The sequence below is a fragment of the Odocoileus virginianus genome, chromosome 5 (assembly GCF_023699985.2).
Source record: "Odocoileus virginianus isolate 20LAN1187 ecotype Illinois chromosome 5, Ovbor_1.2, whole genome shotgun sequence".
NCBI classification, from domain to species: Eukaryota; Metazoa; Chordata; class Mammalia; order Artiodactyla; family Cervidae; genus Odocoileus; species Odocoileus virginianus.
The window spans coordinates 83,244,343-83,255,932 of NC_069678.1; the positions used below are offsets into that span (position 1 = coordinate 83,244,343).

General features: G+C 53.1%; 1 protein-coding gene across 1 annotated transcript; it reads right to left on the reverse strand.

Moving 5' to 3' along the window:
- Window positions 1-6,052: 6,052 nt before the first annotated feature.
- On the reverse strand, window positions 6,053-9,407 carry TMEM125 (transmembrane protein 125). The gene is made up of 3 exons (XM_070468311.1): window positions 9,307-9,407; window positions 7,761-7,910; window positions 6,053-7,505 (listed from the first exon to the last, which is right to left on the reverse strand). The coding sequence occupies exon 3, from the start codon at window positions 7,361-7,363 to the stop codon at window positions 6,704-6,706; it is 660 nt and encodes a 219-aa protein (XP_070324412.1). The 5' UTR covers window positions 7,364-7,505; window positions 7,761-7,910; window positions 9,307-9,407; the 3' UTR covers window positions 6,053-6,703.
- Window positions 9,408-11,590: the final 2,183 nt, after the last annotated feature.

Below are 11,590 nucleotides of genomic sequence, written 5' to 3' on the forward strand. Positions count from 1 at the left end.
TCGATCCCAGGCCACCTCTGCCTCTCATGTGCAACCTGTCCTCATTCCTCCATAGCTGTCACTACCTTCTCTCCCCTGGGAGCCCCAACCCAGACCTGACTGCAAAGGATAGCCCAGCTTTTCGGCAGCCTCATCCTGCTGTCCCCAAAGCAAGGCCACAACCCTTGTCCTTGTGTAGAGGCCAAAACCAGGGGTCACACAAGCCAGGGATGTGAAGTTGAAGAAGACTGGCAGAGCAACAAACTGAGTTGAGATTACAGATGTGAAAGTGAAAGTGTGAGTCACTCAGTCGTGTCGGACTCTTCACCACCCCAGGTTTGTAGCCCATCAGGCTTCTCTGTCCATGGGATTCTCCAGGCAAGAATACTGGAGTGGATTGCCATTCTCTTCTTCAGAGGATCTTCCTGACCCAGGGATTGAACCCTGGTCTCCTACATCGCAGGCAGATTCTTTGCCATCTGAGCCACCAGGAAGACCTGGATTCAAATCCCAGCTCTGCCATTTACCTGCTGTGTGACCTTGGGCAAGTTACTTACCCCCTCAATGCTCCAATTTCTTCTCAGTAAAATAACGATCATACTTGCACTTGCCTCACATGGTTTTAGAAGGCTTAAACGAGTGACACGTGTAAAGTAGAACAGAGCAAGCATATGCAAGTATTAGCTGTATCTGTAGGGGCACCACCAGGGCAATCTCTCCCCATGACAGATCATCAGTCTTAATCCTGGAGAAGGAGCTTGCCATGCCTCCTTCTTCCTCATTCGCTCTAGACTGGGATTTGAACGTGTCTGTTTCCCAGGACTCAGGTCAGAAGATCCAGTTCAGAGCAGCAAAACACTAGAATTAGATGTTCTGATGCTCTCTCTTGGTAAATGTCACATTACACTTAAAAATACGTGGGTTGTTTTCAAAAACCTTTTGATACTGATTTCTAACGTAATTCCACAGTGATAGAGAACAGACTCAGTACGATTTCAGTACCTTTAGACCATGAAATATTTGTGACTTGTTTTACATCCCTGGATATATTCCAGTGTCTCTTGGTTTATAGTCTATGGAAACTTGAATAGAATCTGTATCCTGCTGTTTTAATTGTGTTGAATTGGTTCACAGTGCTTTTCATGTCTACTATATCCTTCTACATTTCTGTCCATTCATTCTACTAATTTTTGAGAGTTTGATATTGAAACTGCAACTAAACATCTTAATTTATGCACTTAAAAATAATTCTAATATATAGTAGGACTATATGTAATTTTGTTCTTTATTTTCTGTTTCCTGTAAGTGTGTTACCATACTGTCATAATTAAAAGCGTAAAAAGGAGGGGAAAAGTTCTGATGCTGAAGGATATAATGATAGCAACAATAATAACACTGATGTGTAAGCACTTCCTTACAACAGCCCTGCTGGGCAGGCAGCCCATTTGATAGACTGAGAAGCTGAGGCTCAAACAGGTTAACTACAACTTGCCTGCTTCACTCAGCAATAGCACTATTATTTCACCTCTAAATCATGATCAAACAGACCCAGAGAAAGAATCTCTTGGTAGTTGAATTCACCCCTATCATTCCTGGGTTGGCACCCCTTGCCCATGTGAATGAGGGCCAAGAAGTTCCAGGTTTGGGAGAGCAGGCTGGGAGGGTAGAAGTGGTGGGTCCCATCCCTGACTGGGGAGGGGACCGGAGCAGGCTGTTCTCTGCTGTGCCCAGGGCAGGTCCTGGGCGACAGTCCAGGAGGCAGACTGGTCAGCGTGCAAACACGGAGCTTGTGTTGGTCCCCTGAGGCCCAGAGGAAGCTCCTCAAGGGGAGCCTGAGGTCTCCTGTGGGGTGTGACTGGACATGATGGAAGGACCACCTGAACTAGAACAGATTTGGAGGTTTCTGGAACATATTCTTCTAGGATCCAGGCATCCAGGAGACCCAGAAGAAGCAGGGGGCAAGTCTCTCTTCATCTTGCCTACTGCCAGTGGGAGCTTCTAGGAGGTCTTGACCACTCTATGCTGTCTTTATCAGTTCCCCTTGTCCCTGACACCTATTTAGATTACAGGGCCTTTATGTTAACCTCTCTCTTGCCAGTACCTGCCCCATCATGTCACCATTGCCACCATGTCATCATGTCTCCAGGTGACACTCCAACCCGGGACCTGCATCTTAACCTCTGCATGCTGTTGAAGAACCCTCCCTCCCACCCCCTCACCGCTACCCGCATCGCCCAGTCCATGCTTCTGTTCCTGCCCGTTATCCAGTTTCCCATGGGCTCTCAAAGCCTCCATTTTCCAGCCTCCCTCGGGCTCTCAAAGTCTTCATTCCCCAGCATTCTCCAGGCTCTCAAAGCCTCTGGCAACCTTACTGCTTCCCTGTTTATTCTCCCTAGCAACTCTTTAAAACGGCCTCAATCTGCCTGTGATGCAGGAGACCTGGGTTCGACTGCTGGGTTGGGAAGATCCCCTGGAGAAGGAAATGGCAACCCACTCCAGTATTCTTGCCTGGAGAATCCCATGGGCAGAGGAGCCTGGCAGGCTCCAGTCCATGGAGTCACAAGAGCTAGACACAACTTAGCGACTAAACCACCATCACCACTGCCTCAGAGAGAGTGGGTGTTGGTCAGTTTCCTGCTACAAAACTCACAAACTTACATGTGTCCACATTCTTCCTTCTCTCCTATCAAAATAGCATCATGAGCCCAATCACTCCACTGTGGGCTCCAGTCACTCCATTGTTGGCTCTGATCCACTCTCCCCACCTTCCTGCTCAGGGACTTAAAGACCTACTTCTTCTCTATCAATGTGGACCCATCATATCTGTCTGGTCCTAAAGAAGCTCCTCCAGGTAGATAGTCACAAAGACCCGTGAGTCCTACCTTCTGAGCATCCATAGAACCTATTCTATAAGACTGTCCTAGCAGACACCTCCTTGTCCAACCCTGTCATCTGGAGATGGCATCAATCTATGACTGGAGTCTGGCCCTCCACCCAGCTGATACCATCCTTCCCATGTTACAGTTGGGTACATAGATGATGATGTCCACTCCCTTTGGAACAAGTCCTCTGTGAGCAGAGACAGAGGCTTTCCCTGCCTCCATTTTTGCCTCTTCCTATGAATTCTAAAATACAGTTTCAGCCAGGCCATTGTTTTCCTTACAGTCCATCACTGGATTCCCCTTGACCTCAAGAAACTGTGCTACCTGCTAAGGAGACTCTGAAGCCCGGGAGGGGCCCAGGGCTCCCCTCAGGTGTGCCCTTGCCTCTTGCCCGCTAATGCTCCATGTTTCCACCACTAGCAATCTCTGTGGTTCCTCAAAGGACCAGTTCTCTCGTCTCTGGGCACTTCTGCTCTTTCTTCTTTCTGGGATTCTCTTCCCAACCTCTGTAGCTTGGCTGGCCGTTTCTCATCCCTCAGGAGCTTGCTGAGATGGCACTTCTGGGGCTGGTTGGTCATTTTTTCTTACTCTTTTTCTCCTTAGACCAATCTGGCCTTCAGAGGGCAGCTAGGCGAGTCCCAATCCCATTCTGGTTAGGTTACCACCCTAATTAAAACATTCCCAGGTTTCCCAGTGTCCTGAACACAAAGTCCAAATTCCTTAGCGTGGCTGACAAGACCATTTGACACACGAGAGTTAAGAAGGAGCAATTTCCTGGGAGCAGGGTGGAGGTTTCCTGCCCCATGATTCTCATTTTCTCACGATGAGGGAGGCCAAGCTGTTTGCAGAGAGCAGTGCCGGGGGCTGCGGGGGGAATGATGCTGGGGTGTGAAGGGAGTGGAGGGAACTTGAGGGCTCCTGTGGGAGCAGGAGCTGGCCTGGGAAACAGTGTAAATTGTGAACTGAGTTTCAGACCCGGCTGAGATTGGTGATGGGGAATCATGGTGACACCAGGCTGCCTGGCTCTTCAGATTTCTCTAGTAGCCACTTGCTGTGAGTGTTCATCCACAAAGGGGATTTTTGCTGGGAGGGAGGGACCAAAGGTCAGGCAGCTAGGTTGTTGAGGAGTCTGTCAAGGAGTGGGTGAGAGGATGAGTCACAGAGTCTTAACCAGATGGAATGAGAAGACAGAATGGACTGCTTTAAGAGAGAGGGAGAGAGCGTAGGTGGTCAGTGGATAGCTGGTTGTGATGGAGACCAAGATGGGCTTTAGTGAGATGCTTTGAGCCACAACCTGGAAGTGGGAGGTTGTGGGGTCGGCTTTAGTGAATGAGGAAGTATTAATATTTTTACCGTGCCCAGCTGTTATCTTCCTTCCCATGTTATAATTGGGTGTATAGATGATGACTTCCACTGCCCTTTGGAATAGGTCCTCTGTGGGCAGGAGCCATGCTCCTCATGTAGCGTCCTTCCCAGGACAGTCTGACATGGCCTGACCCACGGTAACTGCTCATCCAGACATTTTCATATGTAACTCTTCCTCCTCCCGATTTTCCATGTTTCTGTTTTCCTTTAGTTTCTTGAAAGAAATTTTGTGAAAGAATCTAATCTCGTCTCAGCTGAAAAAAAACCCAGGATGTAACCGCCATTTTACAGGATGGAGAGGCATTCAGTGCTTCTCTGATGGCCCAGGAGTTGGGTGAGAGTGACAGCCCCTTCTCAGGAGCCCCGGAAGAATGAGTTACTGAGGCAGATGGTGTGGGGCCTCAGGAGGGAAAGATTCAGGGCCAACAGCAGACAGTGGTATAACCTCCCGCCCTTCCCACTTCTAGGAGGGTCTCAATGAGCTGAGTCTTTAGTCCACCCATCCACACCCTACTATGTGCTGGGCTAGGAACACATGGATGAGCAGGACACAGACCCTGCCAGATCACCGTCTGGTTAAGGGGATAGATTCACAGAGAAAGAACTGCAGGCTGGTGTCTACAATGGAGGGTTTGGCCATAGCAAAGGGGTAACATGCTAGTGTAGGGAAAGAGGGTCAGGGAAGACTCCCGAGAACGTGGCTTCCTAGAGCCCAGGGTCTTGAAAAGTGCCACGGCAGAAGGGAGCCATGAAGCCTGGGAGGATGGTGAGAACATGGTGAGGTCACGCTGATGCTGCACCATGGCTGGCTCATGGGTGCGTTGAGTAGAGGGAGGCCAGTCCCGTCAGGGAGTCTGCACGTTAGCCTGCAAAAGCAGCGGGGAGCTTGGCACCTGAAGTCTTTAACCTGGATGCTGGGTGAAGGGTGAGACTGGGAGCTAGTTCAAGGTAGAGAGGAGAGGGGCTCACATTTGAATATGTGGAGTCTGAGATGCCCATGATATTCCCGGTGCTCCTCAACTTGCCTATTCTCTCTGCCCACGTTGTTCCCTGCCACGGCTGGCAACACCCTTACCCTCATCCATCAGCTCAGCGTTTTCTCCAGGAAACTGCCTTGATCTTGGCAGCTGAAAGCGATTTTCCTGTCAGAGCCTCTGTAGCTCCATATTTAACACCTCTTAGGCAGCACATCTGCCCGGCTCTCCCACCGCTCCTGGTTTCCTTGGTAGGGGTATCCCATGGTCTTCACCTTGCGAAGCAGGAAGTGATGAAACAATAACTCAGGCAACGAGTGTCCCTGCACCCACAGAGGGAGAGCCCTTTCAGGGCTGACCTTAAGCAGGAAGAGACTCTTATGCTCCAGCGGGCCTCCAACACTCCTCCCATGCCTGGGAACCCAGAGGTAGGCCAGCCGGTGCTGCGATTACACAGACCAGGATGTTCTGGTTTCAGAGGTGGGGTTGGGAGCTGCAGCCTCTGGAGAAGCCAGCTGATAAAACCTAAATACTCAGGCTTCATGTGAAACCAACACCTAAGCAGATGAGGACTCATCAGCCTCCCCGCCCACACCGCCTTCTCCCTGGGACCGAGGGCTGCCGCCTTCCTGAGGGCGAGCATCCCCTCACTCTTTCCCTCTCCAGCTTTCTAGTACCTATGAGGAGAAGCCACAGGCCCAGCGGAGGACACCTTCAAGGTTCCTCTGTTAGCCTGAGAGAGGCACGAAGCGCTCCTTGTGGGTGGGATGGCTGTGGGGGTTGGGGGGGGGGGGAAGGGGCAGGGCCAAGGGAAGGGATGGTTTCTAAGGGAGATGCTTAAAGGCAATACTAATAATAGCAGCCACCACTTTTATTGCACACCTGCCATGTGCCTGGCCCTTCCACACATCATCTCATTTGATCCTAACAATTGATGACCATGACTGTTTCTCTTAAGAGACTGGGGCTCAGAGAGGTTAAGCCACTTGCCCAAGGCCCTCAGCTGGTGAGTGGTAGAGGGGGGCTCTGTCCCCAGGCCTGTCATGCCAGGGCCTGTGTTCTGTCCACTTCACCACCACTCACTCTCCTAGATGAAGAGGGCTCACTTTGCAGTCTCTGCGGGTGGGCAGCGACCTCTCCTGGGGAAACAGGTGATGGGTGTTACAGGCAGAGCTGGCTCTCAGAGGTGTTAGGAACAGGGGTCAAGAATCTTCAGGGATCCCAGACCCTTCTCTGCCGAGAGGCTCGGAACACCGACAGACACCTCCATGAGCTCCAAGGAGAAGCAGTCCTCTCCTTGTGATGTGATGTGTGGGTGCAGGCCGGCTCCTTGTCACACAGTCACACAGTCCCTCAGCGGGCTGGGCAGTCCTGGGGACACACGTGCTGTCATTATCCCCTCGGTATGCGTGTGCACACACACTGGCACACACACTCACTCATGCCCGGGCACGGTTCTGTGGAGGCTGAGGGCAGGTCGGGGGAAGGAGGGCCCGGGCTCGGTCAGATGAGGCTGGCGATGCTGGACGTGGTCTCATGATGCTGACCGGTGGACAACTGTCCTGAGATGCTGAAGATGCTGCCGTTGCCGCTGCGGTCACTGCGGGTGGGGGGGGCGGCCATGCGGGTTGGGGGGCAGTGTCCGCTCACAGCCACCTGATAGAGCAGCAGGCCCAGCAGCAAGAGTGCACCAGAGGCAGCCAGGGTGATGCCCACGGACAGCATGGCAGCCAGCGGCCGGGCCGGGGCGGGGGCAGCAGCCAGCCCAGCCAGCGTCAGGCCGGTGACCAGCAACACCAGGCCACTGAGCAGCACCACCAAGGCGTCCGCACCTCCTCCACTGCGCAGCAGGGCCACGTGGCGGGGCTGGCGGATGCAGTTCATGTCCTGCACGGCCGAGCTCATCAACTGCTTAACCAGGACCAGCAGGGCCAGCAGGCAGAGCGCCGTGCCCACTGCCAGGCGCCACTCCCCCGAGCGGCTGCTGGTGGAGGACAGCAGGGCCACGCCGCCCGCCCCACAGCCCGCCACGAGGCCCACGGCCACGGCGAAGCAGAGCGCTGAGCGCCGCGGCTGCTGTGACCACCACAGCTCCACCTGCTCTGCCAGAACATCCGGGGGCAGCCCCTGGCCCCGCGGGGCCTGAACCTCTCCTTCAGACATGGCTGATCTGGCACAAGTGAGCGCGGAGGGCAGCGTCAGTGGGCAGAGGTGCAGGTCATGGCCTGGAGCCCCCACCACCTGCGTGGCAGCTAGAGGCCCAGAGTCCCATTCCTCGTGTGGTCCAGGGCCTGGTCACCATCACCTGCCGGGAAGAATCACACTTGCTATCTCCCCAGTCCACCTGCCCCTTATGGTCTCTCCTGGGAGCCTTGGGGAATGCTCCTGTGTCCCCTGGGAATCCTCCCGCATCCCCTGCATTCCCCCCCCCCCCCCACCCGGCCACCCAAGTCCCTCCCTAGCACTTTCCCTTGGGAATGCCTCTCCGGAGACCCCAGGAGAGCTCCCTCCACCCAAAGCACCCCCAGCCCTCTAGGGAACCCCCTGCCCAACCCCTGACCTCTCTGGCTCTGGCTGTCTCAGTTGCCTGTCCCATCCCGGCTGGCCAATGGAGCTGGTGTCACAGTGGACGATGGGACTGGATGAAGACTCGCAGATAAAGCCTCATTCAGGATCTGACTCACATGGCCTCAGCTGTCACCGCTGGCTCCTGGGGGGAGGGTTAAGGGGAGGGAGGGGGCTTATGATTTAACCCTTCTGGAACCAGCAGCCCGACCCTGCATCTTCTCTCTTGGGGCTGCGGCTCCTTCTCTGCGAGTCAGGATCTGACCCCTAACACCCTCCTTCCCCTGAGGTCCCATCCAATCTCATAGCCACAGCTGCTGGTTCCCGAATCCCTCTCTCTGCCAAACCCAGGTCTCCCTCCCAAGCTCCAGACCTGTAAGGTAGTAGTCACTTTGACGTCCCATAGGCACCTCTGACACAACAGGTCCCAACCCAAGCTTGTCACCTTACCCTGAACCTGCTTCTCCTTTGCGCTCCTCCCTTGGGCACATCCCGGGGACGCCACCTCTGAACATTTTTCCGTCTCATCCCTGCCCTCATCCCTTACTCCTGTACTTCAACTTCTGTCCCCCACAACTCCCTCACTGCTCATCCTGCCTCCCCCACGCTGCTCCTCTCACAGTCCCCCACGCCACGATTTCTCCAACGTGGTACAAAGGGAAGGAGGGCTCTGGACTGGCCCCCCACTGCAGTCCCTCCACCGTGGGTGTGTGGGCGAGGGATCTTGCAGTGGTTCCTCATCGAACACGTCCTCCAGAGGCCAGTCAGAGTGACTCCCACCAGGCAAAATACAGCATTCCAGGCCCTGCCACAAGGATCCCCAGTTTACAGCAGGGGTGCTGCTGTGATGAGTGCTGGGCTGTGGGTTAGTCAGAGAGGGGTCTGCAGGAGGTCAGAGAAGCCCCCATGAGTTCACCTCTTGGAGCTCATGCTCCTAATCTGAAAAGTGAGGCCAATAACCTTTATCTGGGGGAAGGGGGCATTAAAAATCTCCAAGTCAGAATTTCAGTGGGAAATCTAGGGCCCGCAAAGGTGCAGAGTATTCTTTCGGAATAAAAGAACCCAGCAGATTCATGTCAATGTATGACAAAACCCACTACAATATTGTAAAGTAATTAGCCTCCAACTAATAAAAATAAATGAAAAAAAAAAAAAAAGAACCCAGCATTCTTTCATCCAATTCAGGACGAAGATTCCTGCTTTATCTGGAGGACGCAGGCTCTAGGTCATTCTGGGAACGTGACTTCATGACTGTGCGTGGGTTACACCCCTGACGAGGTATCCGTCGTTCCAATCCCTCAGCAGGGACTGCGTGGCACGTGAGGCAGGAGGGGCAGCTGCAGATGCCCCCAAGGGAGGTGGGGGAGGGGCCGAGGAGGGGCCCTGGAATCAGTCCCAGCTTCCCCAGGACTGTGACTTCTCCGATCTGAAAGTGCTTGCACAGGTGTGCTGGGACCGCGGGCCCGGGGTTGGGGGTTCTCAAGGGAAGAGCCAGTGGGAGAAGGTGGGCTGGCAGGGGTAGGGGACCATGGGGCACTCACAAGAAGCCTGGAGTAGCTGGATCCGATCCCGAGCAGTCAGGGCGGGCAGGTGGGGCGCTCCAGCTCCGTTTCCGGGGAGGCGCTTCACCTGCCTAACCTACACCTGGGTGAGCTGAGGTGGGGGAGGGGGAGGAGGATCAACAGGTGTTTCCAAGGCAGAGCCTGAGCCGATTGGCTAACGTGGCACTGCTCCTTCTGCGGGGCTGAGGCATTCCAGGGAAGGGAGGGGCTTCTGTCTGCTGTTAGGGCTAGAACACAATTCCTAGACCTGGAGAGCAGGCAGGAATGTTGTCCATCTGCCCCAGAGCCTGGGCCTGAGCCCATCCCCCAGCTCCAACCTCTGTCTAGCTTTAACTCCAGCCTGCAACCCAACCCCAAAACCCAGCTGCAGTTTTAAACCCTACCTAGAACTCCTGGATCTAACTGAGGCCTCCACCTCACATCTCAGCCCCAACTCTGAATCTCAAATCCCAATCCTAACCCCAGCCCCATTTCCAAATCCAGTTCCAGTCCCAGCCCCAGATCCCGACCCCAAATCAGACTTGAAACCTCAGTTCCAAATTCTGGAATTAGGTCTTGGACTGCAACCTCATCCTTGGCCTCAAACTTGACCCATTTCTGAATGTAGCCCCCAAATTCTAACTCCAAACTCAAATCCTGCCTCTGCCCCAAATTCCAAAACCAGTTGTCCCACAAACCTAGCCCCACTACTTCCTTGTTATTTTCCCCTGGGCAGGAGCCCCCCAAGACCCTTGCCCATTTTCGTTCTAAGCCTCAAGGGCCTGACCAAGGTAGGTTTGCCCCACGTCTTGGTCCCGCTGAGGAGGCAGGGTTTGAGTGGACAGGGAGAACTGGGTAATGTCTCTTCAGGTAGAAAGCAAGGGTTCCCTTGCTTAAAACACTTGCAGAATAAACACTTGGGGATAAATGCCTTTCTCCTTCACAGGCTTATAAAACCCCTGCCATCAATACCAGCCAGTCATTTTCCTCTGGCCCCTGCCTTGCAGCCAGAATGCCTTTCTTTCAGTTATGCATGCTCTGCATTGCTCTGTCCTTCTGCTTGGTTTTTGAACTCAGAGTTCCCTTTCCCTGGGATATTTATAACACCCTCAACCTCAGTCTGACCAACTTGAATTCTTCAGCTGAGATGTCACCTCCTCCAGGAAGCCCTCCTTGACCTCCAGGCTGGTTCAGGTGCCTCTCTGGGGTGTCCATGGCCCTGGGGCTCCCCCCACCACTGCTCTTACTGCATGTGATATGAGTGCTCTTATTTACTAACCTGTCACCCCTCACTAGAAAAGACCCTGATGCTGGGAAAGACAGAAGGCAGGAGGAGAAGGAGATGACAGAAGGCGAGATGGTTGGATGACATGAGTTTGAGCAAGCTCTGGGAAATGGTGAAGGACAGGGAAGCCTGGTGTGCTGCAGTCCATGGGGTCACAGAGTCGGACACGACTCAGTGACTGAACAACAGCAATACCCCTCAATAGACATGAGGTTCCCACTGCATACAGGTTTAGTGCCTGTTTTGCTAACCACAGTGACCTCAGCAACCAGCTCTGTGCCTGGCACGTGGGAAGTAATCAGTAAATACTTGCTGAGTGAATGAATGTGCGAACTGCTGGATGTGGGGTTTTTACGCAGGGAGCTTGGGAGATGAAGCTGGAAAGACAAGTTTGGCTCAGGTGGCACAGGGCCTTGAATGCCCTGGTGAGGCATTTGGACTCACTTGAGGTACTCATGGAGGGTTCTGAAGTATAACAAGAACTTGGGCAGGGATCTGCTTCTGATGGGCGAATCTGGCACCACACGCCGCATAATGGGTGAGGTGGGCTGGTTTGGAAGTGGCTCTAGACTGGATCGAACCCCCTGTAATACCTCCTGCTCTCTCTTCCTTCTGGTGTGTATGAAACACACAAGAAAGACAAAATCAACATTTTCACTCCATCATCATCTCACAAAGTCATTATGCTGGACCCGTTCATTGCTTTGTCTGCAGAGATCATTGGGGCCTGGTCTTAACTCTAGAGCAGCATCGTCCAGTAGAAATATAACACAAGCCACATATGTAATTTAAAATTATCTAGTAACCACGTGAAAAAAGTAAAAAGAAACAGGTGAAATGAACACATTAAAATTTTTATTGAAGCCCCAGATTATTTTCATTTTACTACACAAGTGATTGAGCTATTTTAATCTTTAATTTTGTCTGTGTATTTTATACTTATAGTGCATCTCAGCTCAGACTAGCCATCTGTCTAAAGCTTTCCAGGTATGGCTTGCA